The following is a 25,996-nucleotide window of genomic DNA, read 5'->3' on the forward strand; positions in this document are numbered from 1 at the left end:
AATTCTTAAACACATAAGCATAAATACTGGTAATATTTTGGTTTTGAACATTTAAATCGGTATTTGTTCATATCCTAGTTTTTCAATTTTTCATTTTTTTTATCAAAGCACACAATTTATTTTTGGTCGGACAGAAGGTCCCACAATGTCGGGAATAATACAGGACCTCAGCAAATTTTATCGGAAATGTCCGAGGTCCGATGTCTTTCCCATGGGTTGTAAAAAGTTAAAATGAGGTCTAAAAAGAATAGAACATTTTAAGATTTTCACATTTTTAGTATACTGTACAATGTAAAAACATATTGTATTGATAGATCTTTGCATGTTCAAATTCTATCCATTACCCGATAATCCAGATTTATTTCGAGTTTGTTTTTTTTCGAGAAGACAACTCTATCAATCATTTTGACAGAATTATTGCCCCTTTTATACTTAGAATATGCATATTATTTATAAATCTATGTTAAAGTTTGCGTACTACCCCAAATTATATTTCCTATATCCTTTGACATATTGCTTTCATATTTTGCATACTTGTTAACCAACATGACCCCAACCTATAAACAAGAGCAGACAACTCTATCAAGCATTTTGTCATAATTATGGCCTCTTTTCCACTTACAATATGCAGCAAATGTTAAAGTTTGCGTACTACCCCAACTATTTTCATGGTCCCTTGACCTATTGCTTTCATATTTTGCATACTTGTTAACCATCATGACCCCAACCTATAAACAAGAGGAGCAGACAACTCTATCAAGCATTTTGTCATAATTATGGCCCCTTTTCCACTTACAATATGCAGCAAATGTTAAAGTTTGCGTACTACCCCAACTATTTTCAATTTCCCTTAACATATTGCTTTCATATTTTGCATACTTCTTTACCAACATGATCCAACCTATAAACAAGAGCAGACAACTGTATCAAGCATTTTGACAGAATTATTGCCCCTTTTATACTTAGAATATGCATGTTATTGATAAATCTATGTTAAAATTTGCGTACTATCCCAAATTATATTTCCTATATCCTTTGACATATTTCTTTGTTATTTTGCACACTTGTTTACCAACATGACTCCAACTTATAAAAAAGAGCATACCACTGTATCAAGAATTTTGACATACTAATGGCCCCTTTTACACTTATATAATTGAACATTTTGCTTAAATTGCCATAACTTTTTTATTTGTGATCACATTGTATTATTACTTTCACAAAACAACAGTTACCTGAATACCACAATGGATTCCAACCAAACAATACCCCACACCCCTACCCAGAATCCCTCCCCCCCCTCATCCAACCCCCCCCCCCTTTTTTTTTTATACATCACATAATAAATTACCACACCCCACATTATACCCCTATCTCCCCTCGAACCTCCTCTCACCATTTATTTTATTTTTAATACATAATCTAATAAAATACCACACCCCACATTATACCCCCTCCTCCTCATGTAATAAATTAGCACACCCCACATTATACCCCCCTCTCAACCCCCCCCCCCCCAGCCCCCTCCCCAACAAATTTTTTATGTCCCCCACCACTATAGTGGGGGACATATTGTTTTTGCCCTGTCTGTTGGTTGGTTGGTTAGTCTGTTTGCGCCAACTTTAACATTTTGCAATAACTTTTGCTATATTGAATATAGCAACTTGATATTTGGCATGCATGTGTATCTCATGGAGCTGAACATTTTGAGTGGTGAAAGGTCAAGGTCATCCTTCAAGGTCAAAGGTCAAATATATAGCTTCAAAGCAGCGCAAAAGGGGACATAGTGTTTCTGACAAACACATACCTTGTTTTTTTTTCCTTTTCAGATTTTTAGCTCGACTTTTATATATAAAATATATATAGTGGAGCTATCCTACTCACCCCGGCGTTAGCGTCTGCCTTAGCGTTAGCGTGCAAATGTTAAAGTTTTCGTACTACCCCAAATATTTTCGTTGTCCCTTGACATATTGCTTTCATATTTTGCATACTTGTTTACCAACATAACCCCAACCTATAAACAAGAGCAGACAACTATCAAGCATTTTGTCATAATTATGGCCCCTTTTCCACTTAGAATATGCAGCAAATTTTAAAGTTTGCGTACTACCCCAACTATTTTCAATGTCCCTTGACATATTGCTTTCATATTTTGCATACTTGTTAACCATCATGACCCCAACCTATAAACTAGAGCAGACAACAGTATCAAGCATTTTGACAGAATTATGGCCCCTTTTATACTTTGATAATTGAACATTTTGCTTAAATTGCCATTGCTTCTTTATTTATGATCAGATTTTATTAATACTTTGACAAAACAACACTTACCTGAATACAACAATGGATTCAACCCAAACAATACCCCACCCCCAACCCAGAATCCCTGCCCCCCCCCCCATAATTTTTTCTTCTCCTTTTTTTATTATTGAAAGATCATCTAATAAATGACCACACCCCACATTACATGTATACCCCCCTCTCAACCCCCCCCCCCCCTACCCCCCCAAATTTTTTTTTTTTTTTTTCCTTTTTTTATTTTTGAAAGATCGTCTAATAAATTATTGAATATGAACAATTTCCCCATCATGGCTAAGGTTATACTGTCACATGGCTAAGGTTATACTGTCAAGCACTCGAATAGTCGAGCGCGCTGTCCTCTGACAGCACTTGTTTTTTCTTGTCCTTGTATTTACTCATTCTTATGCAGTGGTTTGCATGTGTATACATCAGACTTGAAAGGGACTTACTTTCAGTTTTGATTCAGACTTGCAACATGCATTAGTTTCTCTGATTAGGGAATATTTTGCTTTCAAATTTAGGAATATGGTCAGACAATCGGATTTGGAATGGAACTGTTTTTCTGTACAAACTTAATGCAGAGGAAAAAGGCTACCAACATATGGTCTGAGATCATGGTTAGACTCAAATGTTTTTTTTTGTAGGAAGACCAAAGGTCCTCTTATGAAACTTGATGTTCCTTCTGATAAAGAGGTGGTCCCATTAAAACGGAGACATACAATTAGTAGATAAGTAGATAATAATACAAATTCTCTCCTGATTGTTATAGTAAGTACCACCTAGCGTAACATGTTTTTTAGCCTGATGGCTTAAAAGTTCCTACATATATTTTAGGTCCAATTGGTATGGCAGCTGCAGCAGCAATTAACTCTGGCAAAAGACGTCGTCCACATCTGTTTGAAACAAATCCAGCGATAAGAAAACGTCAACAGACAAGATTGCTAAGGTTTGTTTACTGTTGCATTCTTTGTTTATAAGACAAACATTCCTTTTAGATCATTTGTGATCACTTCTTTTCAGTTGTTTGTCATGCATTGTCAGCTTTTGTCTTATGAACACTGAGACCGAATGGAACAGGCAAATGTTCATGAAACTTGGTCAGAACATTTGTTCCAATGATACCTTGGTCTAATTTAAAACTGGGTCACTTTAGGCCACAGTTAAAGAACAAAATTGGGAACACTTTTGATATCACTTGACGAAACTTTGTCAGCATCTTTGTCCCTAGGATATCTTGGCCAGTTAAACTGTGTTACATGTGCTGAAAAACTAGTTCACACGATCAAATGAAAAGAACGCATTGCTCAGGTGAGCTTTTGTGACCGGTCTTTGTCCGTCTGTCGTCCACATTTGTTCATTAAACACTCTAGAGGCCACATTTATTGTTCGATCTTCATGAAACTTGGTCAGAAGCTTTGTCCCAATGAAATCTCAGTTCGAAACTGGGTCGTGCCGGGTCAAAAACTAGGTAACTAGGTCAAAAAAAAGAAAAAACTTGTAAACACCGTAGAAGTCACATTTCATGCCCAATCTTCATGTAACTTTGTCAAAATGTTTGTCTTAATGATATGTTGGTTGAGTTCAAAAGTGGTTCCGGTCCGTTGAAAAACATGGCCGCCAATGGGCGAAGCAGTTTTCATTATTTGGCTATAGAGAAACCTTGTAAACACTCTAGAAGTCACAATTTTTGCCCAATCATCATGAAAGTTGGTCAAATATTGGTTTTATTGATATCTATTGACGAGTTCAAAAAAGGTCCAGATCGGTGAAAAAACATGGCCACCAGTGGGCGGGGCATTTTTCTCTATATGTATATAGTGAAAACATGTGAACATTCTAGAAGATACACTTTTGGCCCAATTTTCATGAAATTTGGTAAGAACATTTGTGTCCTTGATATGAGAGTTGAGTTCGAAAATGGTTCCGATCAGTTGAATAACGAGGCTGCCAGGGGGGGGGGGGGGCAGTTTTCCTTATTTGGCTATAGAGAAACCTTGTAAAGAGAGCATGCACAAATTAGACCTATGTACAAAATGATGTCATTCATTCTCATGGAAAGCATGAGCTTTAATAGTACCTCTAAATTAAAAGCAAGAAGTTTACACTGTATCTAACGCGCAAAGATTGCTGAGATAGGTCAGTTTTGGCTTGTGACATTTACAGTTATAATTGTATACACCTTCATGTGTGCACTGGTGTGTTTCGGCAGTTCAAAGCAAATTCAAGAGAGATTGGTAACACCCGAAATGACCTGTGATGTTTGGCAAATGGTGTTATTGTTTATCCCAGTACACAGGTGTTAAAGTGATGTACAATGAAAGCAGACAATCTGGTCAAAACTGGATTATGAATGTCGGATTTAACACAAAATTAAAGTGGGTGAAAAAAAGGGTAAAATACTAGTTTGATATATTGGAGTAAATTTTCAACTATAAATCAGCGAATTTTTTTTGAATTTTTTTTTTTTCTGAGGGAGAAAAAATCATTATTTCCGGGGGAAAAATATGCTTTTCAGGTGGGGGACTGTTCCTTGATATAAAAATGGTTCTGGTCAGTTGAATAGCATGGCTGCCGGGGGGGGGGGGGGGGAGGGGCAGTTTTCCTTATTTGGCTAAAGTGAAACCTTGTAAACACTCTAGAAGTCACACTTTTTGCGCAATCATCATGAAATGTGGTCAAAACATTGGTTTTATTGTTATCTTGGATAAGTTAAAAAATGGTCCAGATCGGTGAAAAAACATGGCCGAAATTTTCATGAAATTTGGTCTGAACATTTGTTTCATTCATATGAGAGTTGAGTTTGAAAATGGTTAAGGTCAGTTGAATAACATGGCTGCCAGGGAGGTTCGGGCAATTCCAAATGCAGCCTTCAAAGTTACTTGATCTTGACAGGGTTTTAATTTCTTTTTGGGTGCAATTTTTGGCAGTTCAGAAAGCGAAAGCGGATGCAAACATTTGGATGGTTTAACGTCGTCTTATTCAACCTTATAGTTCATGCACAATTAAAGCAGAGAACCAGTATGAAACGCAGATACGAATGATGTAGTATGACGTAGTACACATATAGCCGATGTTACAGTAAAAATAATCTTTTGCGTTCTGATAAAATGCGAAAAAAATTGAACCGTGTTAAGTATTGACAAGTATCTTTCCGATTTTGTCTTTCTTGAGGATCAATGCGCTTTTTTAGACGCAGATATTTTTTTCTCATGCGCTTTTGGTAATTTTAATGCGCAAATAACGCAAAACGCACATATATATATATATATATATATAGGCTGAAAACGTTGTTTGTTTGGCAGTTTGCTGTTTGGTCAGTCTATTGTGAGATAATGTGAACAGTTTGTTCACATAACAGTTAAGTTTTTTAGGTCTTTAGGTGAGCGTCTGGAGTTTTTTGTCTTGTTATGATTGTTCTGTTTTAATGCTTTTCCTTAGGGGTTTCCTAATACAATAAGTTTAAAACTGATAGTGAGTTAAACTTTCCTACATAAAACAATATGTTGCATAAGGGTTATATATTAATTTAATCAGGCATCCGTTCATTGTATATGTCAACAAAGTAAACAAAAACTGTCCTTTAAAAAATAAATTATATGAGACTGAACAACAGAACTGCAAAACAGCACAAGAGATTTGTTTGTTAACAATTTTGATTCTAAAGTTATTTAAGAATTTTTTGTTGTTGAGTTTTAGTTTTGGCAAGTTAACAATGTTTAGGAAAATAAAAACATTTACCTGTCACACGATGATGTCTTATCAATTTTTTAAGATGATTTCAAAGACTGGGATCAGTATTGAAAATACTCTTTTACTTTCGATTAACTATGATATATCTGAAATTTCATAAAAAGTATTTTTTTTGCAGGAAACTGAAGTCGTGCATTGAGGAGTACACTACTCGGGTAGGACAGCAGGCAGTGGTGTTGTGCTGCACTCCCAGCAAGAATCTCAACCATCAAAACACATACAAGGTGTTTGGTTCTCAGCCTCTGGAACAAGTGGTAAGTATGTTGTGATGTCTTAACACATATATTTTTCTGCTTTATCATAATCATGTAGCATACAAGATTACAATTAATTATATATCAGGGCTTTTTAGCTCACCTGATTGCTCAGGTGAGCTTTTGTGACCGGTCTTTGTCCAGCGTCCGTCCACATTTGTTCGTAAACACTCTAGAGGCCACATTTATTGTCAGAACTTCATGAAACTTGGTCAGAAGATTTGTTCCAATGATATCTCGATCGAGTTCGAAACTGGGTCATGCTGGGTCAAAAACTAGGTCACTAGGTCAAAAAAAGAAAAACCTTGTAAACACTGTAGAAGTAACATTTCATGCCCAATCTTCATGTAACTGTGTCAAAGTGTTTGCCTTAATGATATGTTGGTTGAGTTCAAAAGTGGTTCCAGTCCGTTGAAAAACATGGCCGCCAGTGGGCGGGGCAGTTTTCCTTATTTGGCTATAGAGAAACCTTCTAAACACTCTAGAAGTCACAATATTTGCCCAATCATCATGAAAGTTGATATTGGTTTTATTGATATCTCGGACAAGTTTGAAAATGGTCCAGATCTGTGAAAAAACATGGCCGCCAGTGGGCGGGGCATTTTTCTCTATATGTATAAAGTGAAAACATGTGAACACTCTAGAAGTCACATTTTTGGCCCAATTTTCATGAAATGTGCTCAGAACATTTGTTTTGTTGATACAGGAGTTGAGTTCAAAAATGGTTCCGGTCAGTTGAATAACGAGGCTGCGGGGGGGGGGGGGGGGGGGGCAGTTTTCTTATATTTATATAGTAAAAAAGCTTGTGAACACTAGAACTCACATTATTTGCCCAATCATCATGAAACTTGGTGAAAAGATTGGTTTTATATATATCTCAAATGAGTTCGCAAATGGTCCCGATCGGTAAAAAACATGGCCGTCAGGGGGTGGGGCAGTTTTCTTTATGTGACTAGAGAGAAACCTTGTGATGGAACATTTTAGAAGTCACATTTTTTGCGGTGTTAGGATTGGTCTTTGTCCGCTGTCTGCAAACACTCTTAGCATTCACATTTCTCAAGCATTCTTTATCAAAATTGCTGAAAGATCTCAGTCAAGTTTGATAATGAGCAAAATCAATTAATTAATGCCATAATTATAGCCCTTAGATTGTTCAATTTTTTTTATATTATACAAAATCCTTGTAAACACTCTAGAGGTCACAATTTTGTTTCAGATTTTATGAATCTTGGTCATAATATTTATTTTTGTAAGCAAATTTTGATGTTTGGTAAGGGGGGTCAACTCAAAATATAGGTAACAAGGTCAAATCTTACAAAAACAAAAACACTCCATATGTCAGTGTTTTGGTTCAATAATGATGAAACTTGACCAGGATGTTTGTCTGGACAATATCTTGGTTAAGTTTGACATTTGGTAAAGATTGAATTAACCGACTCCTCTCAGGTGAGCGAACTAGGGCCATTTTGGCCCTCTTGTTTTGTTATGTGTGAATGGCCGTTTTTCACATTTTTGGGAAATTCGCGACTCAAATTTTGACAATTACAAGATTTTCAAGACTCAAATTTTCACAATTTCTCCCTTGACACAAAAACAAGTACCGTAGTCAGATCTCATTTTAAGGATCAGACTCCCGTTAATGTCGAAAGCTGTGTGAAAGTATGAAGTATTTCTCTGTTTGTAAATTTTGAACCCCATTTTTTTGTTTGGATAACTGTAAACAAACAATTGTCATTATCATTTAGTGTTTTTCCCAGGAGGGCAAAAGGGCATGGCACATTACTTTCAAAAAGGGCATTTTGGCGCGCAGTTTAGGCAAAAAAGGGCAAAAACGTTCCGTGAATACCTGAATTGGGGAGAAACATGTAATCGCATCAGAGGCCGTTGTGGAAAAAAATATAAACAAGCACAATTAATGGTATTTGAGGTATTTATCTTACTTTGATTTATATTAATATATTTACCTTGCAATGTACATTTAAGTTCCATGCTGTTTCAATACACTGAACAGCAGGACAAACATACGGTAAATCTACGAATATAATACGCACTTTTTTACCTGCCGATTTTTTCTTCAAGTAGGGGGTGCGTATAATATACGAGTTTAAAGCAGAACAAAATTTTCCTGTGCAAATTTTCAACTTAATCGCTGTTATTCGCTTTGCGGCAACCATTTTGAACTTCACCATCACGGAGCTCCCGCTGTCATTTGCCATTTGAGTCATCTGTGAAGATATTGAGAATTTGGCTCAATAAAAATCTTATTTGTGAAAATGCAAAAATCTAGTAAAATTTCATTGAAAACATCGGCAATTTATATCGGACTGGTTTTCTATATTTGTCTCTTTGTTTTAATGTAAGTGTTCGCAATTCAATCAGTAAACGAAACCCAGTCTGTACCTGATTATGAGACATCGCATGACCTTATTGTTATTGAAGTGCGCATGGTAGCTGGCCAATCAACATTAAGCTCGCTTACACATGAAATGACTTGTCGAATGAAACGTGAGAACGGGAGGAGCTATCGGATAATATTGGGTCATTCATGCGCAGACACTGTATACTATGAATACACAGTTAATATCGTCGTCTGCCTACAAAATAGCGACTGGACGCTAAGTCGTATAAAGAGATTAGCAAATAAAAAAAAACAACTGACAATACCCGTAAATAAATATTTCTTAGCTGACCACTGTTTATCTTTCTACGGCATATTTACCATATCTGAAGTAAAGAGTGGTAATTAAATGATTAGTTTTATGATGCTAATAGAGTCTATTACACCTGTCTGCCAATTGCCAAATTAAATTGAAAGGCGATAATTAATTTTTTTTTACTCCCAAACTAGCCTTAATGACAGTGTATTTTAATTAAAGAGATCATGAAAAACACGAGCGGTTTAATTGTATTTTAAGTTATATTAAAGTATCGAGTTTGTATCTTGAAAAATTGAAAAAGTAATTCATCTAGACAACTATAAAAACAGAAGTAACCATTTTGTCTTCTTATTACTTTATTATTATTATTGTCCCGAATATTGGCAAATTGAATTAAATGTGAAAACAAAAAACAGTGTCTCTGCTTCTTTCTTTTGTAATTATGACTGCTTGACCCGGATGTCAACAAGGGGCCCGTGTGTTATCGGTAACAATCAATGGTAATATAAACAATAGACAGAGATATTGATTATGCAACTTTCATAACAGCACTATAACACATCCCGATCAATAAACCGGGGTAACAGATAGTTGACAACACCAAATTTATTTGCTATTTTCACAACACAAAAACATACTGACACTTTTTTTCAGAAATGGCCGATTTCGGACACTGATTTTTTAAGTGCGTATTTTACTCGGATTTTCAATTTTTACCGATAAATTTTTACCAAACTCGGGGGTGCGTATTATGCACGAGGGCGTATTATATTCGTGGATTTACGGTAATAAAGCAATATATGCATATGAATCTGATTATACACAGATCCACTAACGTATAAATGTAACCATGTTTTTGTTATCCCATTTTCTAACAATAATTTTGTCAGATTTTAACATTGCGAGTAAACTGATCGCTATTAATATGCAAACGCTCGTTTCCGTGACATACATCCACTGAGTAGATAACAAATAAATATGTTGTTGCCATCTAAAACATTTGTATGCATCGTTGATTATCACAAAAATTTCATAAATTCCTTATAATTGTATGATCTCAATCGTTAATGCGATCGTTTACGACGTTATTTGCCATTTTTGCAGAGTCACAATTTAATTCTTGATGTTAAAAGGTTGTAAGCGACAGGTGCGCATAGCAACGTAAAATCGTATAATACGTCCGCCTAATACGTGATTCACGTTTTGTTTAATTAGTATATGTCTCAGTAATTACTTCAATAATTAATGATCTTAAAGACGATAACGATAAAGAATTAATTATACCCCCACAAACGAAGTTTAGGGGGGTATATAGGAGTGAACTTGTCTGTCTGTCTGTCTGTCGGTCCGTATTAAGTGTCTGCTCTCTAATTCAAGTAGTTTTCATCCGATCTTCACCAAACTTGGTCAGAAGTTGTATCTACATGATGTCTAGGCCAAGTTCGAACATGGGCCTTGCCGGGTCAAAAACTAGGTCACAGGGTCACTAAGTGCGTTTTAAACATTCAGCATGTTGTCGGCTCTCTAATTCAAGTACGGTAGTTTTCATCCGATCTTCACCAAACTTGGTCAGAAGTTGTATCTAGATGATGTCTAGGGCAAGTTCGAACATGGGCCTTGCCGGGTCAAAAACTAGGTCACAGGGTCACTTTGTGCGTTTTAAACATTCAGCATGTTTTCCGCTCTCTAATTCAAGTAGTTTTCATCCGATCTTCACCAAACTTGGTCAGAAGTTGTATCTACATGATGTCTAGGCCAAGTTCGAACATGGGCCTTGCCAGGTCAAAAACTAAGTCACGGGGTTACTTAATGCATTTTAAACATTCAGCATGTTGTCCGCTCTCTAATTCAAGTAGTTTTCATCCGATCTTCACCAAACTTGGTCAGAAGTTGTATCTAGATGATCTTAAGGCCAAGTTCGAACATGGGCCTTGCCGGGTCAAAAACTAGGTCACGGGGTCACTTAGTGCGTTTTTTAACGTTCAGCATGGTGTCCTCTCTCTTATTCAAGTAGTTTTCATCCGATCTTCACCAAACTTGGTCAGAAGTTGTATCTAGATGATCTGAAGGCCAAGTTCGAACATGGGCCATGCCAAATCAAAAACTAGGTCACAGGGTCACTTAATACGTTTTACACATTGAGCATGGTGTCCGATCTCTATTTCAAGTAGTTTAAATCCGATCTTCACCACACTTGGTCAGAAGTTGTAACTAGATGATGTGTAGGTCATGTTTGAATATGGGCCATGCCCGGTCAAAAACTAGGTCACGGGGTTGTTCGCTCTTTAATTCAAGTAGTTTTTATCCAATCTTCATCAAAATTGGTCAGAAGTTGTATCTTGATAATGTCTAGAGCAAGTTTGAATATGGGTCATGCCAGGTCAAAAACAAGGTGACGGGGTCGCTTAGTGCGTTTTAAACATCACAATGTTGTCCGCTCTCTAATGAAAGTAGTTTTCATTCAATCTTCACCAAACTTGGTCAGACGTTGTATCTAGATGATGTCTAGGTCAAGTTTGAATATGGGTCATGCCGGATCAAAAACTAGGTCACGGGGTATCAAAGTGCGTTTTAAACCTCACCATGTTGTCTGCTGTCTAATTCAAGTAGTTTACATCCAATCCTCACCAAACTTGGTCACAAGTTTTATCTAAATAATCTCTAGGAAAAGTTTGAACATGGGCCATTCCGGGCCTAAAACTAGGTCACGGGGTCGCTTAGTGCGTTTTTTAACATTCAGCATGGTGTCTGCTCTCTAATTCAAGTAGTTTACATCCGATCTTCACCAAACTTTGTCAGAAGTTTTATGGAGATGATGTTAAGGCCAAGTTAGAACATTGGCCTTTCTTGGTCAAAAACTAGTCAAGGGGTTACTTAGTGCGTTTTAAAAATTGAGCATGGTGTCCGCTGTTTTTTGTGAAGACGACATGCAAAATATTATGTGTCAGTGCGGCATGTGGGGGTATTCGTCACGTCTGTGACAAATCTCTTGTTTGTTTGTGTTTTAAATGTAATTATGCAGAAAAATATATAGGTTTAGATATAACTGAATTAACATGAAATGCACAATTTCCATGTGGATAACATCGAGTTTTCATCAAAAGTCTCCGAAGTAACAGTCCAGGATTTTATCGTGCAGAAGTACACATCACCGATTGATATCGACACGGGGTTATTCGCGCATGACTTATTCACAACCGCGCGAATCTTTGCTACCTTGGGGCCATAATCTGATACGAAGTTTGGTCAAGGGGCAATTAAGTTGCTATCAGTAAGGGCGGAAAACAGCGGGTGCTCATAAAATGGGCAGGGCAGCGGCCTTTGGAAAGGGAAGCGTGGCGCTAAATGGCTTTGAAAGGGGGCAGGGTGGCGCTACAAAAAAGGGCATGGCGCCGCGCCACGCTTAAACGGCCTGTAAAAAAAACACTATCATTACTGTTGAATGAGGTCCAGTATTATCTGATGAGGTCCTGTACAATCCATATGTGAAAGTATAGTATATCCTATTATAAATTCCCATCTTTGAAATTGACTGTATAAAATTTCAAGATAGGTAGATTGCAGAAGGAGAATTTGGCTGAAGAATGATTTAGCTAGGAATTGCTTTAGTAATTCACTGTTTGTTTGCATTTAAGTAGTTTGTACTTCTACAAATCTATAGACATTTTCTTCATCTTCATTTCGTCACTTTTTTTATCTAAACTTTAGTGAAGAAGGTATTCTAAGTTGTTATTTTTTCAGATTAAAAATGCCAAGAGTACAATAATGCAGGAGCTGGATGCAGCATTGGCAGAACAGGCTCCGGATAATAACACAGATGCAGGAGTGTACGAACTTCCCCCTCTCACACTCGATGGCATTCCAACTCCACTGGACAAGATGACACAGGTATATCGATTTTATAGACTGAATTATTGAGCTATATTTAATTAGCTTAGAAAATACCATAAAAGATGTTGGTAACATACCAACTGTAGACAACTTTTGTGTTTTGTCTTGTTATGGATTGTTTAGTTCTCTGATAGTCAGTTAATATTTAGGATAATTAAAAATTTAGGTAACTTATGATGGATATGTGGGATAAGAAATCTTATGAATATTCACATAGCAAAATATGGAGAAATGTTAACATTCATTAAAAATACATGTCTGCAACTTGTAAGTATCAGTTGAAGCATATTGAGCTAGTTATCATGTGATTCCAACTTGCAGGCCCAGCTACGAAATTTTATCCCGGAAATGTTGAAATATTCCACCTGTAGAAGCAAGCCTGGGTGGGGTAAGATGGAGTGCAGACCTGCCTGGTGGCCCAGTGATGTCCCTTGGGCAAATGTACGCAGTGATGTCCGCACAGAGGAGCAGAAGAAACGAGTAAGAAATAAGTATAATAAAATTACTATTCTTGAAGATTTTTATCTTATGTTTAGATGTTTGATTTCTTCCAGTTTCAGTTTATTTCCTCCTTTAAGGTGTCAAGAATACTTCACTCATAGTTCCAAACTTCAATAGGTTTGTTATATAGCTGAGACTTTTTTTCCTAAACCCAGTATGGTGGGGAAAGATTATTGAACTTTCCTGAGGATGCCCAATAATCACACAGCTGTTGATTTAACATTGTTGGAAATAAATCACATAGTTTTTCAAAGTTATGGCAAGCACTTTAACTTTAATTATAGAATATTTCTTTTTAAGGAAAATGTAATTTATGTTATAACAGCATTTATTATAAACATGAATTTTGTAAACAAACAAAAAAGAACATTTAATTGTTCAAACAGTTTTTACTATCACACGTTGCTTTTCATGGGAATCTTAAAAAAATACGTACTAAGCAAATAAGCATGTTTCAACATGTTTGATTAATATTTAAATTCCTTGGCAAGGTTTCCTGGACAGATGCACTGAGAACAATTGTAAAGAACTGCTACAAACATCATGGTAGAGAGGATTTGTTGAACATCTTTGGAGAAATATCCAGCATGTCTCCATCAAGCTACATCGGCACTATGATTCAAACAATAAACAACCCAGATGGCACAGTTTCTATCATCCAGATTGACACTGGCCCCAACAGCGTTGTTACACTTCCAGATGGGTCTCAAGCAACCGTTGTGCATTCCATGACTGCGGTAAGAATTTTTTTAGTCTTCATATTTATTTAAATAAGAAGGGTCTCTCTCTTTTGTTAATTGTGATAATACATAAAAAATACATATATAGTTTCTGATCAATACTGTAATTCTACAACAAATTAGGCTATTGTAATAAAACCAAATACTTGGTGGTTACTTTGCCTAAAAACTAGGGATGGGAACGAATATATGAATATTCGAAAATCTGCAGAATTAGCAGAGGGATAGTTTCTATTGCTTTTATCTGGCTGTTTGTAAAGGTTTTAATACACTGTGTTTAATCTATTGACTATCTAAGATAATTGACATGTTATTCACAATACAGCGTCTGGCAATTAAGACAACAGAAGCAACTCGACGTAAAATGACCAATCATTTTAATTACAATATCAAGTATTAAACCCATGGTTATCTTATCAGATTTTAGCTACTCTAATATCAATCTATTTCACTCAAAACTACTGAGTTCGCTCTCATGATCCAGATGCCTCAGGAGAATATCAATCAGTTGACCTCTGACATGTCGTCTCAGAACACAGTTGTCGTAGAAACCTCACACGGTGATCAGAATGTGGGGTTGCAAGGGGGAGTGGAAGTCACTGGAACTATAGGGTCCGGCAGATTTGTTCTGCCCTCAGGAGAAACTGTGCAGATTAATACAGATCCAAACAGTAAGTGCTGTTGGAGGTGTTCAGAAATAGCATTTGCTTATATCATGATCTCGCATTCATTTACTTTTGAAAAATTGCATTACTAACATCAACTTTGTCTAAATGTTGTTTTGTTGTTGCATGGATATTATTATGCAGGATTAATTTGGTGTGTTTTTAGACAACAAAAAACTTAAGTGTTGCTGCATACAGTAAGATTGGTCAATAGTGTTTGAATATGAACAGCATGCACATATCACATGTAAAAGTGATATTGTTTCAGTTTTAAAATGGTTTATGAAAAATCTGATGTTATTGGCATGATTTTCAGCACTTTAAATACAATTTAAAACAATAATCCAGTCAAATCTATGTATAATTAATGCTGATATCAAGTCCAAGTAGTGTTATATTTTCAATTATTTATACATGTAGAAATTCTTTGAAAATTATACAGCAAGGTAATACTGTTTTAATTTAGGGTCACACAATGTGTATGAGTATTGTTTCATAATACATATAAATCTAAACAAATGATGCTATTAATTAAAAACAACTGTATGTATGCTATCAGTTCAAATTTAAACAAGCAAATTCGTTGAATTGATATCCCCCGCGAATATGCTTCTGGACACAAAAGTATTATATTTGACATTCAAAAAAGCATTTTTTCAAGATACAAAGGGCCATTACTCCGTTATTAACAGATGGTTTACAATGACGTTTGGCGTGCATCATCCTCTTATCCAAATATATACTCATACCAAGTTTCAATAAAATCCATTAAAGCATTTCCAAGATATGGCTCCAGACGGATGGACGGACAACGCCAAATAATATTCCTCCGCCTATGGCGGGGGATAATTACTTACATCAGAGTTTCTGTTAATTCAAGTGGGAGCAAACAATTTTCCCGAAAATTTAAGAAGTATGGCCATTTTACAAGCTGTAGAAGTCTCTTTGGCATTCAATAATCTGCGTTTACCCTATTATCTTATAAAACAGACTTACAAATCATGACATGCTATCCAATCTGTTCATTCATAATAATTAGCTCAAATAAAGTGAACTCCGCCCAGAAGATACTGTCAGCAGTTGCTTGGCTTAGTTATTTACCAAAATTGATATTTTAAATTCGTCTACAATCCGCAGATTTGATTAACAGTGCTGTTTGAAAAAGTAATTAACCGGTGTCTTCTGAAGCATTTTAATTATGTTGTTATTAATGACCATCAATTATGAACATGTTAAGTATGAAGGCCTCTAAATAGTGCAAGGCTACAAGTGTGTTTTGTTGAAATTAGGACGTTTCAAAAAACAAATCTCAGTTACCTTCACAGACAAATGACTTTATTATGCCCCCGAAGGAGGGCATGTAGTGATCGCACTGTCCGTCTGTCTTTTCTTCACACTTATGCATTTAGGTTTCGAAAAATGCTCATAACTTCTATGTTGCTTCAGATGTAACCTTCATATTTGATTTGCATGTGTATATGGACAAGGCCTTTCCATACGCACACAAATTTTGACCCCTTTGACCTTAACCTTGAACTTAGGGTTTGTGTTTAGGTTTCAAAATCTGCGTTAAGGTTTCAAAAAACGCGTTTTTCAGGGGCATATGTCTTCTGATGGAGACAGCTCTTGTTTTTTTTTAATTTTAAAAAACATAAGTTTACTTGTATCTTTAATATGTTATTAAAATAGTTGGTCGACCCTTGTTGAATTGAATCTCAATTGAAACTCGCTTTTTGATTGGCAGTTATTATGGATACATGTATTGACAGTGCAAGATGTTATGATATTAAGTTGATGTCCACAAGTATAATTTTTACATGTACCGTCTTTATCCTAATAAACGCGCCCGGGCGCGATGCAAATCACAAAGGGGGTGCGTTTATTTCACCCCCCCCCCCCCCCCCCTTTAGGTATAACATGAACTGACACGTAAAATATGTTTACCGGTATTTGCGAAAAGTTCCAAGTTCATGGAGCAATGGTAAACATATAACAATTAGTTTTACCAGAATACTGCATCCCATTATCATTCTGTTTCTGCCTCGGCATCGATCCGCCGAATTACGCCGCGTCTTGACACCAGGCGATTCGCCGAGGAGAAATATGTACAAATATTGATTGTATACTTTAACAAATGTTAAAATTTTTTCAAATTACGGAATAAAAGAATTTCGAATTAACAAAACAGATACAGATAATACCCTGTTATTCTTATTTATACGCGATTGTTTTAACATTTCGTCAGCTTTTCTGCATACTTCATACAGTTACCATCGGAAGTCATCTGTCAAAACAATGTAGGTCAGTAACCATATCGAAGAAATTTACACAGTTTAATCTCGGAAACGAGACTTGCATTAAACATCGAAATAAAACGATATCTTTTTGCATAAGATCGAGTTGCTTAAATACAAAGACGACAAAAATATAAATAATGTTGACCATTTGAATAAAATCAAATGTTGGTTTATTTTTTAAATGATTACTGTCACTTCTTCCCGATTTTCAGAAATTGACTTGTGTACATGTGCATCTAAATTTAAATTTACACATTGCTTCTGATTATGAACTGCGTGTTCAGTGGGAATACTGCCGTCCCGATTTAAGTTGTTTATTGGTCGTTGCAGACGAATATGAAATGTACACGACACTTGTGTGCAGTCAGTATACAATAAAATAATTGTTTCAATAATAAAGAAATTGAAACAGCGTAACTGTAACGATATAGCGTGTTTGAATTATATTTTATTTAGAGGAAATGTCAATGCCAAGTAATTCGCGACATACCCCGGTAATTTAGTTGAAATTCACAACAAAACTTTTAGTGGAAATTAAAATTAATGATCTCAATGTTTTACCCGCTATGAAAATTCACAAATAAATACACCCACGCCAATTTTTTGCGCGCTTTTTTCAGAACAAAGAAATTCATTTAATTCACGTGCACTATGTATATGTGGCTTGAATTTGAAGCCGAAAATAGCTGTACATAACAAGTGCAAACCATGTCAGGTGATTAACGCATGTTGTAATACAACTGTCCTGATTGGGCGCTTATTTCATCAAATCTTTAAATAGAAGCATATGCACAAATTGAGCACTTTTATCATCAATATTTACCAGAATTTGCTTTTAAAAATGGAAATTGGGCATATGCGAGATTATCGAGTAATGGATAAAGACGGGAGAAGTTGCATGTATGCCATTGAGACAGTTGAAACGTATGTAATGGAGAATCGAGAGACTCTGGGGAAAATACGATTATTACAATCAGTTATGAGTTCTCTATGGCTTCAAACTGTTAATTGCCTTATCAAACACGCAATTATCACTCATCAAGGTGCAGTATCCTACAGCTAGGTGCGAACACGGTTTTGTTTTATACGCAGCATTTAAAAAGACAGAAAAAACTGTCAAGATGTGAAATACATGTTGAAATTTGAAAACAACAACAACAACAATCCCATATTGTTCTACAGACAAATTAATTTTGTTTGTCGGGGAGGGGATTGGCTTTGATAGTTTATGTCCGAACGAAATTAATCTACATTGAATAAACTTTATGATTCGGAACTTGTAATCAGTTTCTATACTAGGTAAATTATAGTTAATAAGAGTGTTCGCGGAGTGTCACATCACCAACAATTTCCTCAGCATCATGCTGAGGCCTGTCTCGGTGAACAGAGGCGGCAACCAGATGGTCGATGCCGAGTCAACTCCGCGAACACTTGATGTCGTCAAACTCCGCGTATCGCGGAATTTGTTGGTTTTGCGTGAGCTGTACTGTACCTTGTTGATAAAAAAAGAACGTTCTGTCAATAAAATGCAATTACTTTACCCCTTAGCAGCCGAGAAAAGGGGGCGCTAATATTTTGATCACACCTTCATTTTATTTTACGATAGGGGCGCGTTTATTAGGGCGGGAGCGTACATTAGGATAAAGACGGTACTTCCTTAAAAGCAAATGTTTATGAAATTCTTACATTATTCTCTATAGTCTATAATGTCTAGATTATGATTTTGAAAATAGAAATGGTGATTACAATGGCTTATTAGGGAATGGATAGAGTCTGAAAGTTTATGTATTGAGCAGTGGGTTGAGTAAAAGCAGACATTTGCCAGCTGAACACTGGGAAGGGTCATAATCAACTCACAAGGTAGTTGGCTTTCAAAACCAAAATAATTGATGAATATGCTGTTTCATAATGAATAACTGATAAACATTGATGTATTTTTTTCTCTAACAACATCTTTCAAAATTGTTATGATCAAAAACTTCCATTTTAATAGTTGCATCAATCTAACTGTTCAATAAAGCCTAAGGCCAAAAAAAAGTCTTGGTTCAGGGAACCTGACCGACCCTATTTTTTTGCCCCCGACCCTATGGCGATGTTTTTCGCTGGTACGGTACAGTACGGTACGAGTTTTACCGATAGGGCATTGTATCTGATTACAACAGATCCATTCGTGTACACTTTATAAACATGGCGGCGTCCGCGTCTCTAATGTTGGCGATAAACATTGCAAATTGTGACCACAAAAAAAGAAATTTCATCTCAACACAATTCGGTTTCCAAGTAATAGATTCATACCATAATATTTGCTAAAAATCCAGGTTTTTTTTATCTGATTTTGAGGAAAGGGCCTGGCCTTTTTTGAGGGGAAAAAAATCGAGCAAAATGCTGGATTTTGAGGAAAAAATCACGCAAAACTCAGGATTTTGGGGAAAATAAGGAAAGTCTTAAATAATCAATTTAACATATTTTGCTGTTTTTGAAACAAATTCAAGGCAACAGATAATTTAATTATGCAATATGTTATATTTTCTACACTGGACCAGGTTTAATAATGTATTTAAAGTTAAAAAAAAAAAAAAAAAAAAAATTAAGGGAAAAAAAAAGAAATCTGGGGTAAAATTTACCTGTTGAGAGAAAAAAAATTTAAGAGGGGAAAGGGCCGTTTTTCGGCAGGTCACAAATAAGGAAAAAAAGCCCTGAAATCGATGTTAACATGGTTAACACCGGAATTGAAGTACTGAATTATTAACTACTAAAATTGTCCGTCAGTGTTTACATTACCCGGACGTTTGCATTTTGGTAGATTCTGTTCCAAACAATGCTAATTAAAACAGGAAAATGCAAGAGATGAAATCATCAATGATAAATTATCTGATGTCTAACACCGATTGGAATAAATCCATCAACTTACTTCAAAATAAACCAAAATTTGGCGCATCTCAACTACAGAAAATAGAATTCTATTTTTAGCACAATGCACATATCTCTCTTTTGTCCATCGGTGACTTTTCTGAAGTTCACCAGTGACTTCCAAATTCGGCCTAACACTACTAAATTAATACTGGTTACTTTGGGATCATTTTTGTGGTTTTTATACATACTCAGGACCTGAGTGCACTGTTATGAAGTACACCAAAACCTAGCTAATGCCTTACATGGGTCTCTGTGAATCCATTCACCATGTCACCATGTACACATGTTTTTGACAGAATTCACAAAAGGCAAATATGTACTACAAAACAATCATTTTAATATGTGATTAATGCAATACCTTTATGAATATAAAGAGATATTGTATTTATGGATTAAAAATGAATACATGACGTGTTCTCTTTTGTGAATTCTGTACGCAGGTTAGCATTAAAACAGAGGGTGATTAAAAGGCAAAAGGTGCATAAAGAGCTAGGAATGATGAAATGATGAATAATAGACAATGACTTAAAATGATAATCATTTAGTCAGTGTTTTAACAATCATCGGTGCATTAACTGACCCTTTTTATGTCCCCCACCACTATAGTTAGGGACATATTGTTTTTGCCCTGTCTGTTGGTTTGTTTTTGTGTGTTTGCGTTAAACTTTAACATTTGCCATAACTTTTGCAATATTGAAGATAGCATCTTGATATTTAGCATGCATGTGTATCTCATGGAGCAGCACATTTTGAGTGGTGAAAGGTCATGGTCAAGGTCATCATAGTCAAATATATAGCTTCAAAGCGGCGCAGAAGGGGACATGGTGTTTCTAACAAATACATTTCTTGTTCACCCTGAAATCAGTGGACTGGTAAAAAAACAACAAAATACTACCTACCCTCCTACATTTTTCTGGCAATGTTCCCTTAACCAAGACTATTTTAAGTCCCCTACCAGTTTCACCAGAGGGGACTTATGGTTTGCACTCTGTGTGTCTGTCAGTCTGTCTATCACACTTTTCTGGATCCTGCTAAAACTTTAAAAGTTCTTAATATTTTTTCATGAAACTTGAAATATGGATAGATGGCAATAAGGACATTATGCACATCATTTCATTTTGTTCCTACGTCAAAAATTCTGGTTGCTATGGCAACAACAAAAAAATAAATAAAAATCTGACAATGGTGGAACCGGTAGGGGACTTATATTGCTTGGCAATAGTCTTGTTTTGTTTGGCCTAATACAAATATTATAGTTTTTATGATGTGCAAAATTGGTGATATAAATATTTATTTAAAACATTTTCAGCAATACCCATATTAATTTTGGTTCCAAAAGAAGCCTGTTTATGTTTGTTCGATGTGTACCATTGTTCTCACATGTTAGAATTTATTAAAAATACAGTCAATCTTGTTTTAAGAGACCACAAAAGGGAGTAACCAAAAGTGGTCTCGTTATAAAATGGTCTTTAAATAAAAAAGACCATTCTGGAAAAAAAGTAATATCATTGTCAGTATCAAATTCATAGACCAATTCTGTGACATAATTAAAGTATAAATTATATTAAATAATCCAGATATAAGTACATTTAAACAAATCATTACCTTGCACTTTTATAACTTTTAATTATCCAACAAAACACTGCCGTTTTTACAATAAATGTGTTAAAGAACTTCGTAAACACAAAGTTCCCCATTTTTTTGGAAATGTTCAGGAAGTTGGTGTATCGGAACTTTCACAGAAAGCTGAGACAAATGTATTCATTGCTTCAAAGCTTATGCCGAATAATTACGATTGCAAATAATTAGGGCTTAACATGCCTGAGTAACGTGTTCAATATCAATGCATTGGTTAGAGCTCTTAACCTTTAACTTCACCTTCATTCTCATTTCAGTTAAAGATTCAAAAGACAGAGCTATGCATGTGCTATTTCACAGTTGGTTTAGCATGTTGAGTAAGACAAAGGAACCAATTTTATCAACGAGAAAGTGTTGTTTTATGGCTTCTTGACAGGACACGGCTTTCCTTTGATAATGTCAAACAGACAATAAATCGGCGATCAAGTTTGTCCCTTAACGATCAACAGATTTTCAAATTATATCACCATGTGGACACTAAATAGAATATTTTGCCATCAAAATACTCGAAAATCAGCAGTTGCTGGTCGTGTAAGACAAAAGTCGCTAAATAAAAAATAAAAAAAAGAGTGAAAACGCTGGGGGGGGGGGGGGATTCAAAGTGGTCGCATAAGACAAGGTTGCTATTGAATGTATCGGATGTAGATGAATTACTGTGAAACCATTATTATTCGTCATGCATTATTTTTTGTCTATTTCATCAGTAGACCAAGTGACAAATTTTAAGATTCTAACAAATAAGTATGTCCAATTTTTAAACAAAATTAAGATTACTGTAGGCATGAGACATCAAAATCCAACGTAATCCATGCATACATACTCTGTGTGTTTTGTAATCAAGACACCAAGGTTTAGACACATTAGACAGTGACTGGCACATGGCATTGCTGTAAAATGCGGATGCAGTCAAACTGTAACGAAGGCGTTCACTTCGTTTAGGTAGAATAGTGATGATTAGCGCTAATTGTTTACAACTTTATTACCCATTGTGTGTATTTTGTTTTTCAAGGATGTTGACTTACTGGCAATTGCATGGCTTCATTGTTTCAAACACTCGTAACGGTTATTTGGTCCCGCTAATCCACTAATTATAACAATGAACTTGTCAATGGAATAAAATTGTAAGGGCCCATTACTATCACCTGATAGCAAAAGACTATTTAATTTGCATCTGACAAACAGTACTCTCCAGTGTCCTCCCTTTTCCCCACCACGATTTGTCGCAACCACGAATCTGCGATTTATCGCGGACATGTTATACAAACAAATCTGATATTTACTGACTCAACTTTTTTTCAAAATCAGAAATTAGTGAATTTAAGTGCTGTCAAAATAGTCATTTTTTTAGTGAGGAAATTTAGTGCTGACGAAAATAAATTGTTTCAAAGTATTCAATAGTTGTATGTTACAGTCTTGCATGTATTATAACAGTATTATTACTAACATGAATATCAAATCGAATGTCAATTTTTATTAATTTCAGCCGGTATCATGACTATACCAGCCTCCATCTACCAATCACTTGTAAACAGTTCTCAGGCCAACTCAATTGATCTAGGAAATACACAAGTGATTCTTGCCAGTTCCCAAGGACTGTCCCATACCTCAGTAGAGCAGCTGCAGCATCAGTATCAACATCAACATATGCAGCAACAGTCTTACCAGCTGCAGCAACAGCAGCAACAGATGATGGAAGTAGCTCACCAAGACAGTCACAATGATTTGCCAGTTATATGTGTAAACAATGTTAAATTTGAAAATGATGCCTCTTAGTTGAGGTAGGACTCTCTTGGGCAGCAGTTTAAAAAAAAAGTTGAACAAAGTTCAGGGATCTGGTAGTGTACTTCAAAAATTAGTTTATAAAGAAACGTTTACAAAGCTGTTTTCTCAATTTTATTCAGCTGGGATAAAATTTAAATGTTTTATTAAATGTCAAACATTTCTCAATTTGTTTGATATTTCTCAACTTTCATCTGTTGACGTTTTGCTTCATTTACCGGTAGTTGAACGAATAGTACTGATGCAGGTACTATTCTTGTTTGCCTGCTCTTTTATTTGATAGTATTCAGAAGTTATCAGATAAAAGTGTGGCATCAATATGTTTATCTCTTTTCATGCTCCCCCAAAATTTATTTTTGGGGGAGCATATAGTCGGCGCTTCGTCTGTCCGTGCGTCTGTCTGTCCGTCTGTCCATCCGTGCACAATTTTTGCCCGGGCTATTTCTTTTTTATTTAATGACCGGAATTCAATGACACTTTATGGGAAGCTTCACTACCAAGAGGAGATGTGCATACTATCAGCCGGTTCTCGTCAGATGATTTTTCACAGAGTTATGGCCCTTTAAAATTTTCCATTGTACGTATAGTGCAATTCTTGTCCGAGCTATTTCTCAGCAACTTGTTACGGGAATTAAATGAAACTTTATGGGAAGCTTCACTACCAACAGGAGTTGTGCAGATTATCAGTCGGTTATGGTGGGATGATTTTTCACAGAGTTATGGCCCTTTGAAATTTCCTATAAACTGTACATATAGTGCAATTCTTGTCCGGGCTATTTCTCCCTAACTACTGACTGGAATTCAATGAAGCTTTATGGGAAGCTTAACTACCTTGAAGAGATGCACACGTTATTTGTGGGTTCTGGTTAGATGATTTATTTAGAGAGTTATGGCCCTTTGAAATTTTTAAGTTGCTAAACCATCCATCGTATTATTTTGTCCAAAGTTATGCCCCTCAAGACGTTTTCTTTTATGTGAATATATAGTGCAATATTGTGACCAAAAAAACCTTTGGGGAGCATCACCCGTCTCCGACGGTTTCTTGTACTTATATCTGCGATCCAATTATGCAGGCTCTACATGTGATGGTAAACTTAGGTCCTTGTCTGGGTACTGGTATATTGCCAAGCATTTATGTAAATATGATTCATTCTGTATTTTATAGTGTGTTTATCGTGATTTATAAAACCATATATGACATTCAGCACATGGCTCAGCCTATGTTCAAATTATAGGGAGAAGTGACTTCTCCCTCATTTGAAATTATAGAAGTGAGGTAACTCAAAGAGAAGTGGTTTCTGTTCAGTGTTTAATAAACTGTTAACTTATTTTATTCCCCTCATCACACCTTGTCCATCATCAGTATGATCAATCAGAAACAACTCACATTTGGCAGATTGGTGGAAAACATTAATAAATATGAACAAACACACTTTATGGTGTGTTATTGCATTTAACTGAACTTAATTTATATATTATCAGTCATTACTGGCTCAAATTAAATCTCAAAAGGAGAAGTCACTTCTCCCTCATGTAATTAGAAGTCACGTCTCCCTCATGGCTGAGCCTTAAAGCACAAAAAAGTGGTAAAAAATGTTATGGGCGCAGAAGAGCTTTGGGTTAATTTGGGGAAAAATGTTTTGAAAATAAGTTTTATTAGTTTCATACTATTTTTACACTTGTTTTTTTTATAAAAAAATGCATTCATTTTTGCATGATAGTATAAAATATATATATATGTAAAATGAAATATTTAGATTTTATGTAGCAAGTAATTTTGATTAGTGGTAGTTTGAATTAAATTGACAATGTTGCTCAATATTATTTTCGCAGGAATGATTTTACAGATATTAATATGATATAAGTTAAGTCTTTTTGTTATTCCACGATTAGCAAAATGAAATAGTCTAATGACAGAATAAATTTTTAAGTAAGCATATGAAAAAGTAATATCAATGGGTTTGTATTTTTTTGCTGTGTTGAGTGTTAACTGTTATGTTAAATGACATTGTAAATATATATACATCCTTATTTGGGTTATTAAAATGTTATAATGTATTAATGTTTTTTTGTTGTTTCCTAACTTTTTAGCACACCTGATTGCTCAGGTGAGCTTTTCTGACCGGTCTTTGTCCGTCGTATGTCCGTCCGTCCGTTAACATTTGCTCGTAAACACTCTAGAGGCAACATTTCATGTCGGATCTTCATGAAACTTGGTCAAAAGCTTTGCCCCAATAAAATCTCGGCCGAGTTCAAAACTGGGTTGTGCCAGGTCAAAAACTAGGTCACTAGTTCAAAAAAAGAAAGAAAAACCTTGTAAATACTGTAGAAGTCATATTTCATGCCCAATCTTCATGTAACTTTGTCAAAATGTTTGCCTTAATGATATAGTGGTCGAGTTCAAAAGTGGTTCTGGTTCGTTGAAAAACATGACCGCCAGTGGGCAGGGCAGTTTTCTTTATTTGGCTATAGAGAAACCTTGTTAACACTCTAGAAGTCACAATTTTTGCCCAATCATCATGAAAGTTGGTCAAAACATTGGTTTTATTTATATCACGGACGAGTTCGAAAATGGTCCAGATCGGTGAAAAAACATGGCCGCCAGTGGGC

The 25,996-nt window shown here is 35.7% G+C and overlaps 1 protein-coding gene across 2 annotated transcripts in view; it reads left to right on the forward strand.

Moving 5' to 3' along the window:
* Nucleotides 1-25,444, forward strand: part of LOC127832015 (DNA-binding protein P3A2-like) — a 35,942-nt gene extending 10,498 nt beyond the window's left edge. For both annotated transcript variants that reach the window (XM_052357155.1, XM_052357154.1), the window contains exons 3-9: nt 3,136-3,247; nt 6,170-6,305; nt 12,704-12,850; nt 13,175-13,333; nt 13,846-14,091; nt 14,579-14,765; nt 23,091-25,444. In XM_052357155.1, the coding sequence (XP_052213115.1) occupies nt 3,136-3,247; nt 6,170-6,305; nt 12,704-12,850; nt 13,175-13,333; nt 13,846-14,091; nt 14,579-14,765; nt 23,091-23,380 (1,277 nt within the window). In that variant the 3' untranslated portion in view covers nt 23,381-25,444. The remainder of the gene's footprint in view (nt 1-3,135; nt 3,248-6,169; nt 6,306-12,703; nt 12,851-13,174; nt 13,334-13,845; nt 14,092-14,578; nt 14,766-23,090) is intronic.
* The last annotated feature ends 552 nt before the right edge of the window (nt 25,445-25,996 follow it).

The sequence above is a fragment of the Dreissena polymorpha genome, chromosome 5 (genome assembly GCF_020536995.1).
Source record: "Dreissena polymorpha isolate Duluth1 chromosome 5, UMN_Dpol_1.0, whole genome shotgun sequence".
NCBI lineage: Eukaryota > Metazoa > Mollusca > Bivalvia > Myida > Dreissenidae > Dreissena > Dreissena polymorpha.